Source organism: Prionailurus viverrinus, chromosome B4 (genome assembly GCF_022837055.1).
Source record: "Prionailurus viverrinus isolate Anna chromosome B4, UM_Priviv_1.0, whole genome shotgun sequence".
Classification (NCBI taxonomy): domain Eukaryota; kingdom Metazoa; phylum Chordata; class Mammalia; order Carnivora; family Felidae; genus Prionailurus; species Prionailurus viverrinus.
Window position 1 is genome coordinate 71936838 of NC_062567.1, and position 17087 is coordinate 71953924.

Consider the following 17087-nt stretch of genomic DNA (forward strand, 5'->3'; position numbering starts at 1 on the left):
GGCCAGCAGCTGGCCGTCCCAGACATGGTCCTGCGGGGGGTTTCTGGGACAGGATGGGGTTGGAAGGAGACCTGCCCCTAGAGATCAGGGAGCAGGTGCTGGGCCTAGATGAAGGTTTGGTTGGTGGGGCTCCAAATGGGCTCCACTTATCTCAGAGGTAAACAGAGTCAAGAGCACCCAGGCCACAGACTTCAGGCCAAAGGGAAGCTGTACTTACAGAGGCACCGGCCGGTCCAGGGGACCCAGGAGTACCAGGTTCACCGCGAGGACCTTGAGCGCCTTCGGGACCTCGAGCACCAGTGGGGCCAGCCTCACCCTGGATAGAGACGGAGAGGGGTGGAGTGAGGAGACGCCGGGGGGCGGGTGGGGGGCAAAGACCTCTCCCCGGCCAGCAACAGCTCAGGGACAGAAAGCGGAGTTGCACACACCACACCCACTGTGCGCGTGCGTGTTCCCCACGTGGTCCCACACGGCCCCCCCACCCCGAGTGAGCTTGCCAACCCGATGCCTTCCCCCCACACCTCCTCCGCTCTCTGTCTCCCCTCCACACCTTAACCCCCCACAGCAAATGCACACCTCCGTGCTACGGCATCAGGCCTCAGGAAGGCCAGTGCTGGGGGGTCCTGCCCACGCTGAGGGGTGTGAGCTGGTAGACGGGCCACTGAGGTGGGCAGCCTTTACCTCCCACTCTCCACCTATTCCTTCACTGGGGAAAGGGAGGCCCTCGGACATCTGGGCTCAGGGCACCACTCCACTTGCGTCTGGCCAATGTGCGAACACCGCCACCCCAGGCTCCGGCCCAGGCCTGTCTGAAGCCAGCCAGGAAGCCAGGACGCAAGCAAGCCGGGACGAGCGCCCCACTCCACTTGCCCCTGCTCTGACCACGGTCCAGTCCTCCTCGGCCTCTGGCAGGTCCCGCAACCCCCCAAAATGGCCTCTGCTTTTACTTTCAATTTTTTCCTGAAAGTTACAACTGGCTGCGATCCGGGCTCTCTGGCCGGCCGAGTCCTCTGGGGAGGACTGCTGACCTGGAGGCGGGGCAGAGCCTCCTCAGGTTTCTTCTCAGAACATTCTTGCTCCACTCTTGTAATTATTATTTTCTAAAGGTCAGGCCCCCTCACCTTCCGCCGTCCCTCTTCACAATGGGTCTCCTTCACCCAGCTCCCAGGGCCTCAGACACTGTCTGGTTGCCATGGAAACCTCCAGGAGGGGAAAGGCAACCTGATGCCAGTGACCACATGGAGGCTCCTTATTCATCTCCCGGCTGCCCCGGGAGAGAATTCCCAGGGAACGTGCGCACTGGAATCCTTCTTGGGCCACAGGGGCCTTTCCCTGAACTGGCTGGCCTCCCACTGGCCCCTATTAATCCTTGGAGGAACTCTGTTCACACTGCCTGGAAGAGCCAGGCCCCCGATGGGGTAGGGGCGAGAGGGAAGCTTGGAGCTATCTCCTTGCCCACTTCCTCCAGCTCTCTTCCGGGTCTAGAGTTTGCCGTCCTCCAGTTCCTGGTCTTCTGCTCCCTCCCAGATCTCCGGTGTCTCCCCATCTTTTCCTCCCTTCCCCAGTCTGACGCTGTAACTGCACCTCCAGCTTCTTATCGTTACATCTTACTTTCCCTTCCATCTGGTGACTGAACCGCCTGGCTCGTCCTTGCCTCCGCGGAGACCAGCAGTGGGTGGGGGTGGGACACACTCCTCAGAAGGGAAGTGGGGGGACTGTCCAGGGGGCAGTCGGTGAGGGTGATGGGGCACGTACCTTGGCACCGGGAGCACCAGGGAAGCCAGGACCGCCAGCAGGACCCACGGGACCCTGGAGGAAGGAAGGAGGGGGAGAGGGGAATGCTGTTTCCAGGCAGTGTTGCTGCAACCCCCAAAGCAAGCCACCCCCACACCTCACACTCCCCACCTTTGTACTGATCTTGCACTACATCCATCGTGGCTCAAAGTCCCTGGGCAAAAACCGCCCCCTCTGCCTGAGCTTGGCTTCACGAGGCAAAGCCGGTTTCTAACTATAGACATGGTGAGAAGCAGATGATTCTTTTACCTCCCCATCTATCCCTCCTCAAAAAAATGCCAAGAGGATGGCTGAGAAAAATGAACCGTTGCTTCAAAGCTTGTTATCGACAGGCTAGGGTGATACGGATTCCTCTCCCTTTGCCCAAGAAGCACCAGCACTGCCAACCCCACTGGGCTGCTGAAAGGGACTCGGGTAAACCTACCACAGATGACAGGCACTTACCGGAGGCCCAGCAGGGCCTGGTTGACCGTCGTTGCCCCGGGCACCCTATAAGCAGGGGGGGAAGAAGCGGCCATGGTGAGAGGTGCCTGACCAAGAGACCAGGCCCTCCCCGCCCACAGTGCCCGCCCCCCCACAGAAAATGTGGGCGGCGCTGGGCCCCGGGGGCCTCAGGGCTGAGTGGGGGGCTGGCCAGGGATGGGTGCAGGGCAGCCCCCCAGGGAGGAGCAGCCCCAGAACCCCTCCGTGTTGGGGGCAGCAGCGGGCAAATTCTGAGCTTAAACACAGCTTGGGTGCTCCCCTAGCTATTCCATCATTTCTTAAACTTCCATTTAGACCCCAAATATCCCCAACATCAAGGCCAAGTTATCATTTAAAGACTCAGTGAATCAGGCCAAAGGACAATGAAACAGCCAGGCAGCAAACCTCACACAGTTCCTCCCACCTGCTCCCAGGAGGAAACACTTCCAGGGGCTTGGTTATCCTCCTTGGTTGAGGCTTGGTTAAGGCCTCCCCTTGGTTAGGTCCGGGATGCCTCTGGGCTCCGCCCTCTCCCCACCCACTGTAGACAACCTATTTCTAAGGAAACACAGATGCTGCCGCTGGCCCAGGAAGAAGCCGTGTTCTGCGATAGGGACAGAGCCCTGGGCACAGCCTGAGGAACACATCTGAGCTCTTGCCCCTAAAGTCCTTTACACAGAAAGACAAGGCCGCCAGGTCGCTCTCTAGGACTAATTTTGAGGGTTTCCCCCCAGGTTTGTGGTGAGCACATTCTACCTACCCACCCACCCACCCCCACCCCACCCCACCCCCACCCCCGCCTTTCTCTCTCAAGGCCCCTCAGGGCCCAGGGAACTTTTACCCAAACTCTAGGAACCATTAGGCTAGGCCCGGCACCTGGTCCTTGGCAGGGGACTGGAGCAGGCCAGGAGGCGACCTTTCCCAAGCTGGGCCCCGCCTGCCTGCCTCTGCCTCTTCTAGGGTGCTGAAGAAGGATGCTTTGGGGGGGAGCTCATATTTTAAATAAGACTCAAATCTTCTTCCTGGCTATGATCCATTTCTCCTGACTGAGATGCTCCAGACTGGCATTAAACAGGAACGCAAGAGGAGATTTGACAGAAAAAAAAATGTCAGAGGGAACATAAAGCCTCAGCATTGGCCACGGCCCATTCTGGGCCAGGCCGGCTGCTTCGGGAAGCTATGGAGCACCCTCCCTCCGGGGGTTGGCCAGAGGAGAGGCCTGGGGCCCAGCATGACCCGCGAGGCCTGTGCTGGCGTCGGTGGCTCTCCCTGCAGCAGAGCTGGGAGAGGGCACAGTCTGGCCCAAGGGGGCACGTGACCACAGCAGGCAGAGGCCAGCCCAGCCCCGTCCCGGGCCCAGCCTTGACACCAGGCCTGCACTTGGAACTGCGTGACGTTGTCAACTTTCTATGCCAAAGCCTATACGCGGCCTGCCAGCCTGACTACTGCGGGGACAGGAACCAGCGGGGAGGAGCAAGGAGCAAGGCCTGCTGTGCTCGGGAAGGAGGAAGAACAGGGATGCGGCTCGTCTCTGCCCCTGACAGGGTGCGGCCACCACAGCTCCGGGCCCGGCCAAAGAGCCACAGGCCAGGTCCTAATAATCTGCAAAAATAGCAGTGTTTCTTGGCAGCCCCAGCACTCTCTAATCCCCTCACACAAAGTGACCCTGGGACAAGGCACCTCAGCAGCTCCGGGGGACAAACGGGGGTCGGGGCTGCCTGTATCTCACTGATCTGCTCTGGAGGGAAATTTCTGCCAAACCGACACATTACGCAGGAGGCAGCAGAGTGAGTGAAGCTGATTTACTTTGGCCAGCCCTGCAACGGCCTGTGAGGAGGGGCCTCGGAGCCTGGGTGGCTGGGGTATGAGCTCAACTGAAAGCATAATCTTTCTTAAACACAGCTTTCATCACATCACTCGCCTGACCAAGCGCCTACAAGGGCTCTCCATTGCTGAGGGATCAGAAATAAACACCTGCGCCCTCCGCCGCCCGCCGCAAATCCCCTGCAAATCCCCGTGCCCTTCACTTCCCACGTCAACAAGAGGCCACCAGAGGCGGAGGCTGCCGAGCAGGGTCTTAAGCTATGCAACCTTTCTGTGCCTCGGTTTCTCCTTCCCTAAAATGGGGAGAAGAACAGAATCTACTTCACAGGATATGAGGGAAGATTCGGTGAGACAAACCATGTAAGGTATTAACCCAAGGAAGTGCCTGTGGCAGGGTGGCCACTGGGATTATCCATCACAGTATCACCAGCGGCAGCAGCAATGTCAAGTATAAAGACCCATGTGCCTAGTTGATGCTAGACTGTTATGCTTTAATAGGGCATCATCTCAAAAGCCAGAAAGAACAGAGAGTAGCACAGCACCGTAAGTCTGTCCATAAGCTCAAACTGGATTGACCGGGGGCGTGGGGGTTGGAGGGGCCCTGTGAAAGGGATTACCTGCACCATCCAGCCTGGTTAAGAGAGAATCCTGCCCTCACCAACCAACCCTCCCATCGCTGTCCTTCAACGGTGCAGACTCGGCCTGGGGATTTGCAGCAGGGTCACTCAGAGATAATCCTCACGGGGTGACAATGCTCTCTGCGCCTCAAGGGGTCATTTTGAGGGTCAAGCAAAACAGCCACCCGCGAAAGTGCCTTGTAATCTCTAAAGGGCCGGCCAAAAGGTGGCCTTTGGCCTTGTCATTACTCACCGCAGCCCCAGCGGGGCCAGTCCGTCCTCTCTCACCAGGCAGGCCGCGGGGACCCTGGAACACACACACCAGGACAACACACGCATGAGTCGGCTTAACGACGCTCCGCAAGTCCTTCCCAGACACCGGAGTGGGGAGCGTGCGTGTGCCCGGGAGGCAAAGGTGTGGATGCCCCTGATCCTGCCTTCCTGACCCATCTAGAACTTCTCATATCACATCAAAGTTCTTCTGCCCAGCAGATCACACACACGCTCCTGTCGTTACTGTCGGGAGTCTGGTCACAGGCGTGCCTTGCTTTGTGCAATAGACGAACACCCCCCTCAAAACGTGGAGAATAAACAGAATTTTAAAAAACTGAAGCACATCCTAAGTGTGTTCACGGGCTATTTCAAGGAAACACTGGTGACACCTTGAACAAATCATCTAGCTGATAAATTTAGCTTTTGGATCTGATCGTAACCAGATCAAATCTACAAAACCGAGTATCTCCTCTGCACAAAGGGAGCAGTGGTGTCCATAGCAGAGTCATCTACTAGGCTTTAGGAGATGTCTGAAGAGCGTCCCGAGGGCCTCCCCTGGGGGTGATATTCACACTCACCATTGGGCCCGGAGAACCATTCTCACCCGGTGAACCACTCTCACCCTGGAAAAAAGATGCACAGTGTCAGTGAGCGGGACCCCACTGCCCCCAGAAAACTCCCAAGGAGGAAGCTGAAATCTCTGATCAACTCAGCTACCACCAAGACCCCCCAAAGTTCAGTTCTGTGAGGGACAATTCCCCGAGCTCTCCAGGCCTCCTGCTCATCCATCAGGATGTAGGACTGGGTGTTCCCAACCGTTCTGACATCCTAACTCCACGGACTCGATAGCATCTCCTTGACCAGAAAGAAAGGCTCCTCCATTGTCCCCATGTGCTTCTTGGTCCTTACCTTCACACCTGGAGCACCAGCTTCTCCCTTAGCACCATCTAGACCTGGGTAGCCCTAGGGGACAGGAGAAAACATTCGATCACACTTCTGGAAGAAGATTCATGCCCCCCAAATGATTTTTCTCTCCCCAGGGCAATTCCTTCCTCCCAACACCCGCGTCCATGATACTTACTCTGTGACCCTTGACACCAGGAAGGCCTGGGGTTCCCGGGAAGCCGCGAGCACCCTGCAGTCCAAAGAGGAGACGTTGAAGGCACAGTGCGGAAGGGCCCAGGAGAGGCAGACCCGCACTGCAGAGAGTCTCCAAAGCCAGCTCCCTCAGGCCGGGGCGGGAGGGGGGGCGGTCAGAAGCCCAGCACTCGGACAGTTCTTTCAGTAGGTCCCAGAGCCCCCCTCGCCGTGCTTCCCCCATCTTAGGGGAAAACAGCTGTAAACAACAGCTGCCTAGCCATCCCCACCCCGTGGGCCTGTGTTAGGATCCTAAACATCAGCACGAAGGTCTGATGTACGTAGGGGCTGCTGGAATTCTGCTTTAGAAGTGCGCTAACCCAACTGGATGAGCTGGGTGCGAGGCCACTGCCTTGGCTGCAAAGGAGGGAGACTCACCACGAGGTTCGGGGCTGGGAAAGGCGGGGAGGGCTTTACCTGAGGGCCAGGAGGGCCTCTTTCACCAGATTTTCCAGGCTTTCCGGCTTCACCCTGAAGGGAGAGAGATGTATTTCAGCTTCTCCAGAAGACAAGGTAGCACAGTTGGCACGATCCATCCAGATCACCTCTCCCCTCTTAGTTTTCTATGCCTTTGCCCACCTGCTTATTCCCTGCCCACCCCGCCCCCGCCACCTCCTTCAGATTCCACACTTTGAATGCCTTTCCTGGGTCACCATGCATTCTTTCAGACAGCTGGGCAAGCTTCTCTGTCCCCCCCAGCCCCCAGCTGCCCCGGGGGGCTTTTCTCTCTCCCCTCCTAGGCTCTGCCCATAGGGCCAGCACTGCCTTACCCTGAGAGACTCTTTGCTGTCTAATGCGATTCATAAGAATAGCTCGAGAGCCAACTCCCTTCACTTCGTTTGCATCCTTTGCAGACATCCTGACTCAGGCTGCGCTTTTCCTAACTCATTTACAAGTAAGATAATGCTGGGCTGTTGAGTGACTTCCTTTGTTTTTCCTTCTCTACATCTGTCCCTCTGTGTTTTCCCTTTCCCTTCTCTTGTTTCTCAATTTCCCTTCGTGGAGCTAATGATGTTTTAATTATTTCCCTCCCCAGTGGGTCCCAAGCAGTCCCCGGGCACTTGCAAGTGGGAATGTAGACAGTAGACAGGGTCTGAGACTCCGACTGACCAGTTCCGCCCCTAAGGACACTTTCCCCCGGACCAAGCCAAGGGCGCTTCTGCCCCAGCACATACACCCCCTCCAGACCCTCCCAAAGGAGGCATCCACTCATTTGACTGGTCAGGTATACTCACATCATCGCCAGGCTTTCCGGGGGGGCCAGGAGGACCGCGGGGACCCATGGGACCCTACAAACAAAGTGAGGGGGTCTAAGAGATGGCCGGAGCGGGACGATACCTGATCGGTAGACAAAACTTCGGGACTGTAGCCTCTGGAATCTAGTTCCCCCCATAAGGAAGAAAGATGGGGTGCAGGGGTCTTCCCACTCTGTGCTGAGAGAGAGTGAGCGTGCAGGGCCGACTGTACTGGAAGGCAGCAGGCGGCACAGGCCAGGGGCGGCCCAGAAAGGGGCCTGTTGCGACAGAGCTCCTGGTGGTCCTCGCCCGCCGTGGTTCTCTGTCAGAGATCCCACAGAGCTAAGAAGTGGCATCTAGATTTCCTCGGGGCCCTCCCCTGGAAAAGCTCTGGGCAGAGCCAGGGAGGGGACAGTGCCGGGAGCTGGGTGGTCCATCACTGGAGGCTCCCCAGGGGGAGGACAGGGCCTGGCGCTGGCACTCACAGAGACACCGGGTTCCCCAGGTTCTCCAGGGTTGCCTTGAAATCCTTGAGGTCCCTAAAAAGTAACAGGAGGACACCAGGTTAGCCCTACAAACTGACACCCAAGAGCTTGAAAGCACCCGCGCCGCCACCACCACCAGGAAAGACCCAGTACTTACGGGAGCACCAGCAGGGCCTGGAGGCCCTCGAGGTCCCATGGGGCCCTGCATCGGAACAGAAAAGGAGGAAGCTCAGCGGAATTGGCTCGCCAGCGGCCTCCCGCGGGCCACCTCCTCCCAGCCGAGGGCCCAGACAAAGGACACAAAGTTACCCCGTGGGGAGGGGGCATCCAGTGGCTGCTCCCTCTCATTTCCCGCTCCCCGCACAACAATCTATTTATTTATAGGCACCATTTGGATAGAGAAGCTGGCCTTGCTCTCTCCTGGCCCGCAGCCATGTTTACTAAAGTCTGAGTTTCATTTAGCATGTGCCAAATCCAAGCCGCAGGGCCGAGATTTCCTGCTGGAAGCCTTGTGGATGCTGGAGAACAGTGGCTGCTGTCTGCGTTCTTCAGTTCTCAGTCCAAGAGCAGTAGCAACCAGCCTTGCAACAGACCAGCCTATATGTGTCTCTCCATCCTCATTCTTCTTGGTCACTCCAGCGCATCATTGAAACCGGCATCCATCACCATTAAAAACCAAATGCGTTGGGCTAACCGCATAGGAGGTTACATAACTGGTGGAGAAGAGCTGCTCTACGCAATTATCTGTAAAGTGAGGTTGTCAGCCTCTCTGACTCTGCTAAGGGCCACCGCCTGCCATTTTGGCTGCCAAATAAACCAAACCCAAAAAACTGGTGTCTTGTCTTACCATTGGCCCTTGCATCACTCCCATCTGGGCACCACCAGCCTTCTCATCAAATCCTCCGGCCATCTGGGCAGCGAAGTTCTGCAAATAAACCCAACCACATTAGGAGCCCGACAGGCTCCGTGTAGTTCCGCTGTAAATCGGTATCGGAAAAAAAAAAAAAAAAAAAAAAACCTTAACTTCAGATAAACTCTAATTGTTGGAAACTAACCTAGCATCGGATAGAATTACCAACGATTCCTGAAAAACCAGTGTGGAAATGTGTTATTAGATGACAGCGGCACACTCATTTCCCTGGAAGATGCAGTGCTATTTGGAGAAGCATCCGTGACTTGCATTTCATTTTACAGGATTACACTTTAAATTCTAAAATGGGGGGTGCCTGGGTGGCTCAGTCGGTTAAACGTCCAACTTCGGCTCAGGTCATGATCTCACGGTCCGTGAGTTCGAGCCCCGCATCGGGCTCTGTGCTGACCGCTCAGAGCCTGGAGCCTGTTTCAGATTCTGTGTCTCCCTCTCTCTCTGACCCTCCCCCTTCATGCTCTGTCTCTGTCTCAAAAATAAATAAACGTTAAAAAAAATAAATTCTAAAATGGTAAGTAGGCTGTTTAACCTACGTTGAGAAATGTAACTCAAACATCGCTTCTCAGGGTTTCAGAGAAAAAAAATTCCAGGTCTTTATCGTCCAGCCAAAGACTAAAACCCACAACCTTAAAATTTTTCAGCAAGGAAGGTAGCAGGCATCTGCGAGCCACTCAAGAATTTGAAACGCAGCAAACATCAAAACGGCAAACCTACAAAAACTGGACAATAACACAATTCGTTGACTGGCTTCATTCCAAAAACGACTGGAGCCACACACCTTCACTCAGTGGGGCTCTTTCATGAGAATGAATAGTCCCTTGGAATGTACTTGGCAAGGGCCACGATTAAATGTCTTCCAAGGACAGTGGTCTCTCTTCTTCCAGGGAACTACAAGTGCCCAGTCATCCTCTCCCCCGGCCCCACACCCATGCCCAAGAATCAACCGCACAGTACAGACGCCTGGGAGCCAGGTAACTGAAGACTTTCTTTGCAGAAACCCAGTGAGTGAAAAAAGTCATCCCTTAGCGCCACAGTCTGATGCCTAATATGTGATTCCGCTAAATTACAGGCCCGGGGAGAAGCCCACGGGCAGGCTGTGCACACACTGCTGGCAGGCCTGGGAGCCAGCCAGGTAAGCGGGAGTAGCAATTTAGAAGCCACATTTTTCTGGAGGGGCAGCTGAAGGAAGGGGACATAAGGATACTTACTCCACCGAGGCCAGGGGGGCCAGGGGGGCCAGGAGGACCAGGGGGGCCGGGATTTCCAGGGGTCCCAGGCTCTCCGTCTCTGCCACGCGGTCCAGGGGCACCCTTGGCAGAAAGAGAGAAGGGCACCCGTGTGAAGCAGGATTTACACAAGAACCGCCCTGGCCACGGCTGCCCCCGAGGAGGTGGTCATGCACATGGGAGGGGGCAGGGGGGATGCCCGGAGGATCTGGGGGGGTTCCACAGGAATCGGGCAGCTTTTCTCTACTCACTTTTTCACCTTTGTCACCACGATCCCCTCTGGGTCCTTGTTCACCTGCAGGTCCCTGAAGGTGAAGGGAATGATGAGATGACAGCATGGCCAGGGGCCTGCAGAGCAGTGACTTGAGGAAGAGGTGGGAGAAGGGATTTCTCCCTTTCTTACCTGAGGCCCAGGAGGTCCTTTGGGTCCTACAATCTGTGAGAGAGACAGAGACCCAGAGGATGGCAAGTTAGAGGGAGCCAAAGGAGCCGACCCCCTCGGAGCAGTGGAGGCAACCGACGTGAGGACAATGTGTACTTACATCCTTAATGTCTCCGGGTTCTCCTTTCTGTCCCTGAAACACGACACATTGTGAGGACGGAGCCACACAAGCCCACTAAAGCCCCCAGCACGAAACCCTGCCCTGCAGCCTGAGCACTGAGGTCCCCCCGCCCCGTAACACAGAGCTCTGCCTGCTGCCTACAAAATCACAGGCTGGGTGAGCACAACGTTGCTCCTGAAGAAAGCAAAAACAGAAACAAAACAAGGAAAAGAGGGGCACCTGGGTAGCTCAGTCGGTTCAGTCTCCGACTTCACCTTAGGTCACGATCTCCCCGCTAGGCTCGTGAGTTCGAGCCCTGCATCGAACAGCTCTGAGCCTGGGGCCTGCTTCAGATTCTGTGCCTCCCTCTCTCTCTCTGCCCCTCCTCCTCTCACACTGTCTCTCTGTCTCTCTCTCAAATAAACTTTAAAAAAAAAAAAAAAGGGAAAAAAAAAAAAACCCTTACCTTTGGTCCTGGTTGCCCTGCAAGTGGGAAAGAATAGAGAAGAATGGAAGATTTGTGAGATGGGTTAGCACAAGTTCTTGTGCTCAAACACTCTCTAATGGATTAAACAAAGACAAGGATGCAACCCGGGAAGGAGGCAGCTTCCTGTCCCTCTGTTGGGATGTTAGGGTCACTGGGGTCCTGGGGTTGCTGGAGGTCCCACGAGGAATGGAGAGGACCCAGACTTTGTTATTGAGAAAGCAGTCAGCATGCAAAAGAATGGAGCGGGGCGTATGAAGAGAAAATGAGCAGCTCAAGATCTCATGAGCACCAAGAAAGGAAGCACCAGAAGCTGGCAGAAGGTCCAGTCTCTTCTCTCCTCACAGGGGAGGAAGCCCTTCCCACACAGCCCAAGCCCTCCCGGAAGAAGGGTTAGGGAGGTAGAAGGGTCTTACGTTCAAGCGGGGTCTCCTTCAAGCGAGCACAAAAACACAGCAGGGCAGAGGAGTTATAGAGAGCATCGAAGCCAGCACCCCCACCCCCCCCCCCCCGCCCCACCAAATCAATGATCCCTTCCCCCTTCAAAGCAGTGAGGCCCTCACCACTTCCCCCACCGGGGCCTCAGAAATGATCGGGAAATCTAGACCACAAAAGCAGCTTGCCAGTGTTGGTGAAGGTGTTAAGGAAGGGCAACTCCTTGCTTCCCTTTCAACTTTCTTCTCTGTTTGAGTAGGAAGGGGACAGTGAGGGCCACCCAAGAGACCTAGGCATGGGCCCGTCCCCACCCCCCCTTTCCCCCGCAGGGAGATGGGGCGTATGTTCAAGTGCTGGGGAGGGGTCACGTGCACACACGTGGTCCACCAGCCCTGGTTCTGGATGGGAGTGAGTAAACCCACCAGAGTGCACGCCTGCAGGGCTCCAGCCCGCGCCATCTCTCAGAGCCCAGCCCCTCCTTCTATTAATTCGCTTCGTAATCGGCAGTTAACTCCAAGAGAGGTAAAGAAAACAAAAGGCAACTGCCACCAACGTTCCAGATTTCAAAGAGGGAGCCCGCCCTATCTCCCCACTGAAGACCATTAGTGGTCGTCTACAGAGAAGACAAGGTGTGGGTAACTAATTAATCTGGGGAATTAATCTGGGGTTCGGCCCACAGGATATGGGCTCTCCATTGCGGCTCTAGTGATCAGAGAGGATCCCAGAGAGGATACTTTTGTGGAATCACATCTGTCCTTCCATATCTTGGAAGCGTACTTTTTTGGAGGTTTTAGGTGAGGAGGGACCCTTCTAGTGTCCCAGGCTCATTCACTTTCAACCCGCAGGCAAGAAGTGGCCTTTCCTTTCAGCTTCAGCTGCCGGGGTCCCATGGATAACCAGCCCCTCTGCCGCGCAGAGATGACCAGCATCCATGGGAGGTTTGCTGCACCTGCAAGTAATTTATTTATGTGGAAGAGGAAATAAATAAATTACGACCACTGGCAGTGGCGAGGTCAGTTGAGCAGATGGGGCAGCACTCTCCGAAGGGGGTCTCAGGGCTGAGGCAGTCTTTCATGTCTTCACAGATTATGTCGTCGCAGAGGACAGTCCCAGTGTCACAGACACAGATCCGGCAGGGCTCGGGCTTCCACACATCCTTATCATTATACCTCTGCCCGTCCTGCACACAGCTGCCAGCCTTCTCTGCACCAAGGGCGGGGCAGGGGAAGCAGAGAGTGAAGGGAAGGAGGGGGTGGGGAGCCAGAAGAGAAAAAGAGAAAGAGGTTGCAGTCAACTTGACATCATTCGAACGCTGAAGAATGTGGGCTCCGGCCATCCAAAAGTAGAGAACTTGGAAATCATTTTTCTAAGACATCATTCAATCTTTTGTGTAGTCAACATATGTTTATTGTGCACCTTGCACTGTGCTATCTATTGACCAGTGAAAACCCTGCCCCAGCAGTGAAGGTGGGAGAGGGGTGCTACTGTTAGCATATTCTCTTCCGAATGCCCGGGGCAGACCCGAGGGTGTTGGGGGGGCGGGGACTCCGAGTGGGAACTCAGGAACTGTCCAGAGGAGAGGGGAAAATGGAGAGACCCCCCCCCCACCCCAGCACAGGAACAGAGGCCTTTTTTCTGCCTTCCTCTAGGAACTACGGGATTTGCTAAATAGGACTGACAGCTACAATGCAGGAGGCATGTAGAAAATTCAACCCACAAGAATTAGAATCTATAAACAACCAGATTACAAAAGCGGATATACGGGGTGGGGGTTAAAGGAGGAGCGGTTAGAAATAGGATCATGTCCCACGACTTAAATCATATTAGAATTCGGGCCAATTTGGGGAGGAGGATAGGGGCCCATTCAAACAATGCCCTTGGGACCCCCAGCAGGCTAACAAAATGCCTTGGGAGACAAGAAGGGCGTAGGGGCTCCCCTCTGCTGACCTCCAGCTGTAGCCCTCCCTGGAGAGACCCTACCTTCATCAGAAGACAAAACTCAATGTGGGGGGGGGGGGGCGGGGAGGGCGCTGGGGGCTTTGAATGCCTGGCCTGGTCTAAGATTAGCCAGTCCGGGCCTGGCCTCCTCCAAGAATGAAGACCGAGAACGGCACGGACTAGTCCCTCTCCACCAGCGCCCTGCCGTCTGGAACTCACCCTGCAAACGAAACCTGTGCTGACAAGAGCGCTCCCGAGAGCGCCAGGGGCTGAAGAGCCCGCACCACGTGCTAGGGAGCGCCCAGCGCTGTTTTTCTCATCAAAATCCCCAAAGCGAAGGCAGCTGCAGGGGATGAATAATAGGAAAGCGCCACAAACCAGGTGGGCGGAGAAAGAAATGGGCCTGCCTCCTGCTCTTTAAGGAGACTCTGAAAACCTAAAGATAAACCTTCCTTTTTTTTTTTTTTTTTTTTTTTTTTTCCTTGCCACCAGAAGAAATCCGCTCAGCCTTTAGGCAAGATAATCCCGGCCAGAGTAGGGGGATCCCAGGGTAAACACAGAAGTTGCGGGGACACGCCCACGGCTAAAATAGCTGGAACGGTAGAAATCAGGCGGTGGGGAAGGAGAAGGAGCAGAGGTTAATGGTCTCCCGTCTGGACCGAGGAAAAGCCCACCTTCACCCAAGAGGGCCCAGGGTGAAAAAAGAAAACGCTGGGAGAAGGGGGTGCACCCGAATGCGGGTCGGATTTCTCTAGGAAGGGCGGCCCCGGGATGCGCGGGGGCGGGGCCAGGCAGCGCGGGATGTGGGAGCCGCTGGGTGACTTCTGGCAGCAGCTCTGGACGCGGCTCGCCCACAGACACTGGGAGGGTGAAAAGTGGGATTAAATGACTGCCCCAGAAAGGAGCCAGCCCCGTAACCGGATCCCCTAGGTGTGGACGGAGGAGCCCAGCACCACCATAATTGCTGTTCGAAACCGCTGCCGATAGCATCCCGGCGCGCCTGATCCGGTTCCCCTCATTACCGCAGCGCGGTATAAGTGCTCCTTTGTGGCAGGCCAATTAAAAAGTTACCTCTTTCGGGGAACTGTTTTTGCTTCGCCGCCGCTTTGCGCAGGGCTGGAGCCCGGGAGGTGGCGGCGGGCGGGCACAGGGGGGCATTGTGGAGAGGGGGGTCAGGGAGTCCGGGGGAACCCACCGGACCTCGCCTCTCATGAATGGGGCTTTTCTCGAGCGCACACAGAGCCCGATTCACAGGTCTCCGCAAGGAACCAGTTTAAATAAATACGGGCAGCATTTCAGCCCCATCTGGAAGCCATCGCTGCCAATCTCCCAACGCAAACAAGCCTCATAAAGGAGGATTGAGGTCTCTCCCCTCAGCCGAGGGGCACTTTCGCAGGCGAGGGCTGTGAAATGCAGATGTGGGTCAAAGACGCCGCCTCCAATAAGTTTCTCAAAGTCGTGGACAGATGGGGAGGAGGGGCGTGCCCGAGCTCTAGGTTTCTGACATTCCTGACGTCCACGCAGACTGTGCCTTTCCCCACGTCACTTCTTTGGGTCCACCGACCCAGGGGAGGGGGTTACGAGGCTCGGATGCGCCTGGGAGCGAAGTCAACCGCCCCGATGCACTCCCCCCCCCCCCACCCCGGGGAGGAGGAGGAGGAGGAGGAGCGACTGGAAGGTTTAGGCCCAAGAAACTGTGGAATTCACTCACTCCCGGGAAAGTTGCGGCGGTGAGAGCGCTCTGCCATTTAAGTGAGCGCCTCTAATAACAGACGGAGAATTTGGGAATTATTTTAAAGTCACTTAGCTAATTTCACTGTGCACTAAGCAGAGGTCACTCAAGAAGACAGCTTTGTGGGTGTACAGGGAAATTGAGGACAAAAATATAGCCAGTCCGAGCCGGAAACACTGATGGACACACCGTATCCCAACAAGTGCCCGGGAGCGCGCCGCCTGGTTAGCGCAGCACGCGACGACCCGGCCAGAATGTCCTGCCCCGGGCTCGCTGCGACTGCGCCGCGGGCTCCAGTCCTGCCCCCGCCTGGGTCAGCCACTCTAATGAACGGAAAGTCCTCCTGGGCCCAGAGCCCTCCAAACCGTCTCTGGAGACAGCCTGGTGGCAGGAGACACCAAATAGAGCCTCGTCGGCAGAGGGATTTTGATCCCCCCCCCCCACCTCCATCCCGCCTCCCCAAACAGTTTCCTCTGCGATTGATTTACAATCTGTAACATACAAAGACAGGGCTGGAATCCCAGCCATCGGAAACGTGCCCAAACACGTGGGGAAAAAAAAAAAAATCCTCTCTACCTCTCTAATACACTTTCCAGGCTTCGTTTGTCCTGAATATAATCCCAGACAGTGGGACTTTACCAAAGGAGACGATGGAAAGGTGAGATCCGAACCGCCTTTGGACTAGACCGTAAAACTGCCATCTCTAACTATATTCGGCTGAAATTGTTATAGCAATTGACCAACTGTGCCCCCTTCCTCTGCTACACACACACACACACACACACACACACACACACACACACACACAGCCTAGCCCGGTGAGTTCCAGAAATTTAGAAGAGTAACTCATTGTAGTACCTCCGGAGTTTGGAGGGGAAGACGGCGGGGAGGGGGCGCTATTTTCTGGGGCGTTTGAAAAAAGCACGGTCTGGTTGGAATGTTATCGCCTTTCAGATGGCCTCTCCTACGGGGAGTTTCTGTACCCGTTAGAGGCACGGCCAAAGCCGAGATGAGAACGAGGGCTGCACCTTGCTCCTGCGCCAGCCGGGAGGGGGAGGAAACTGCGAGAGGCGCTGAGATCTCAGAGCGCCTCTCGGAAGCCTCTCTTTTGTGGCCTCCGATTTCAGCCCACCAGATTCAGAGCATCTCCTTTGTCTAACTCCCCTTTGAACCTTCCAGCCACCAACCCCTGGACGCGGCTGCGAGGTCAACCCTTTGGCGCTTGCTCGTCCCTTCCTTAGAGCCCTTTCCAACTTCCCCTAAGATCGATGGGCCACGACCTGTTTTGCTGCACTCCGAGTGCTTCGGGGAGGTGAGTTGGGTGGGTGTGCGCCTGCTTAATTATCAAAACTGGTGGAAACGAGCGCGCTTAAATCTATGCGCAAACATCTCGACCCGACACTTTGCACGTTTCAAATTCCTGCGCAACGTAGAGACCTGCAAATGCCTCCAACTGCGACCTGCACCAGCCGACGCTCCAACAGAGCCCCTGACTTGCAGAACTCCGCTAGGTGAGCCCCTGCGCATCATGCGCCCAAGTCTCGGCGCGCTATGACCCCGGGAGCCACTCTAGCCTGGACCCGCCGGCTCCAGAGAGGGAGAGGGCCGGGGGAGGGTGCTAAGGGACGGCACAGAAGGGTGGCAGGCAGGGACCGGGCGACTTACGGACATCCTGGCCGTGACACCGAAGGACAGCGGCGACGAGCAGCGTCAGCAGCACCAGCGTCTGGGGAGCCCCGAGGCGGATCATGGCTCACCGCGGGGCCTGGCGGAGCCGGCCCGAGCGGAGCGCAGCGAGGCGGCAGGAGCACGGCGTGGGTCCGGGTCTCTACCGCGCCTTCATGCAGGAGGCCCTCGGAGCAGGAGGAGGAGGCAGGAGACCCGGCAGCCCAGCAGCGCTCTGCGTCTTCTCGTCTCCGCGGAGCCCGTTATATGCGTCCGGCCCCTCTCGAGGCTGGCGAACTCGCCCAAACCG

General features: G+C 56.3%; 1 protein-coding gene across 1 annotated transcript in view; it reads right to left on the minus strand.

The window, feature by feature from the left end:
* Positions 1–16862, minus strand: part of COL2A1 (collagen type II alpha 1 chain) — a 30572-nt gene extending 13710 nt beyond the window's left edge. The window contains exons 1-19 of the mRNA XM_047867755.1: positions 16778–16862; positions 12439–12645; positions 10990–11006; positions 10524–10556; positions 10385–10417; positions 10233–10286; positions 9964–10065; positions 8675–8752; positions 7985–8029; positions 7828–7881; positions 7343–7396; positions 6525–6578; positions 6052–6105; positions 5880–5933; positions 5549–5593; positions 4951–5004; positions 2239–2283; positions 1756–1809; positions 218–316 (exon numbers count right to left, since the gene is read on the minus strand). Coding sequence (XP_047723711.1) covers positions 218–316; positions 1756–1809; positions 2239–2283; positions 4951–5004; positions 5549–5593; positions 5880–5933; positions 6052–6105; positions 6525–6578; positions 7343–7396; positions 7828–7881; positions 7985–8029; positions 8675–8752; positions 9964–10065; positions 10233–10286; positions 10385–10417; positions 10524–10556; positions 10990–11006; positions 12439–12645; positions 16778–16862 — 1221 coding nt within the window. The remainder of the gene's footprint in view (positions 1–217; positions 317–1755; positions 1810–2238; positions 2284–4950; positions 5005–5548; positions 5594–5879; positions 5934–6051; positions 6106–6524; positions 6579–7342; positions 7397–7827; positions 7882–7984; positions 8030–8674; positions 8753–9963; positions 10066–10232; positions 10287–10384; positions 10418–10523; positions 10557–10989; positions 11007–12438; positions 12646–16777) is intronic.
* Positions 16863–17087: the final 225 nt, after the last annotated feature.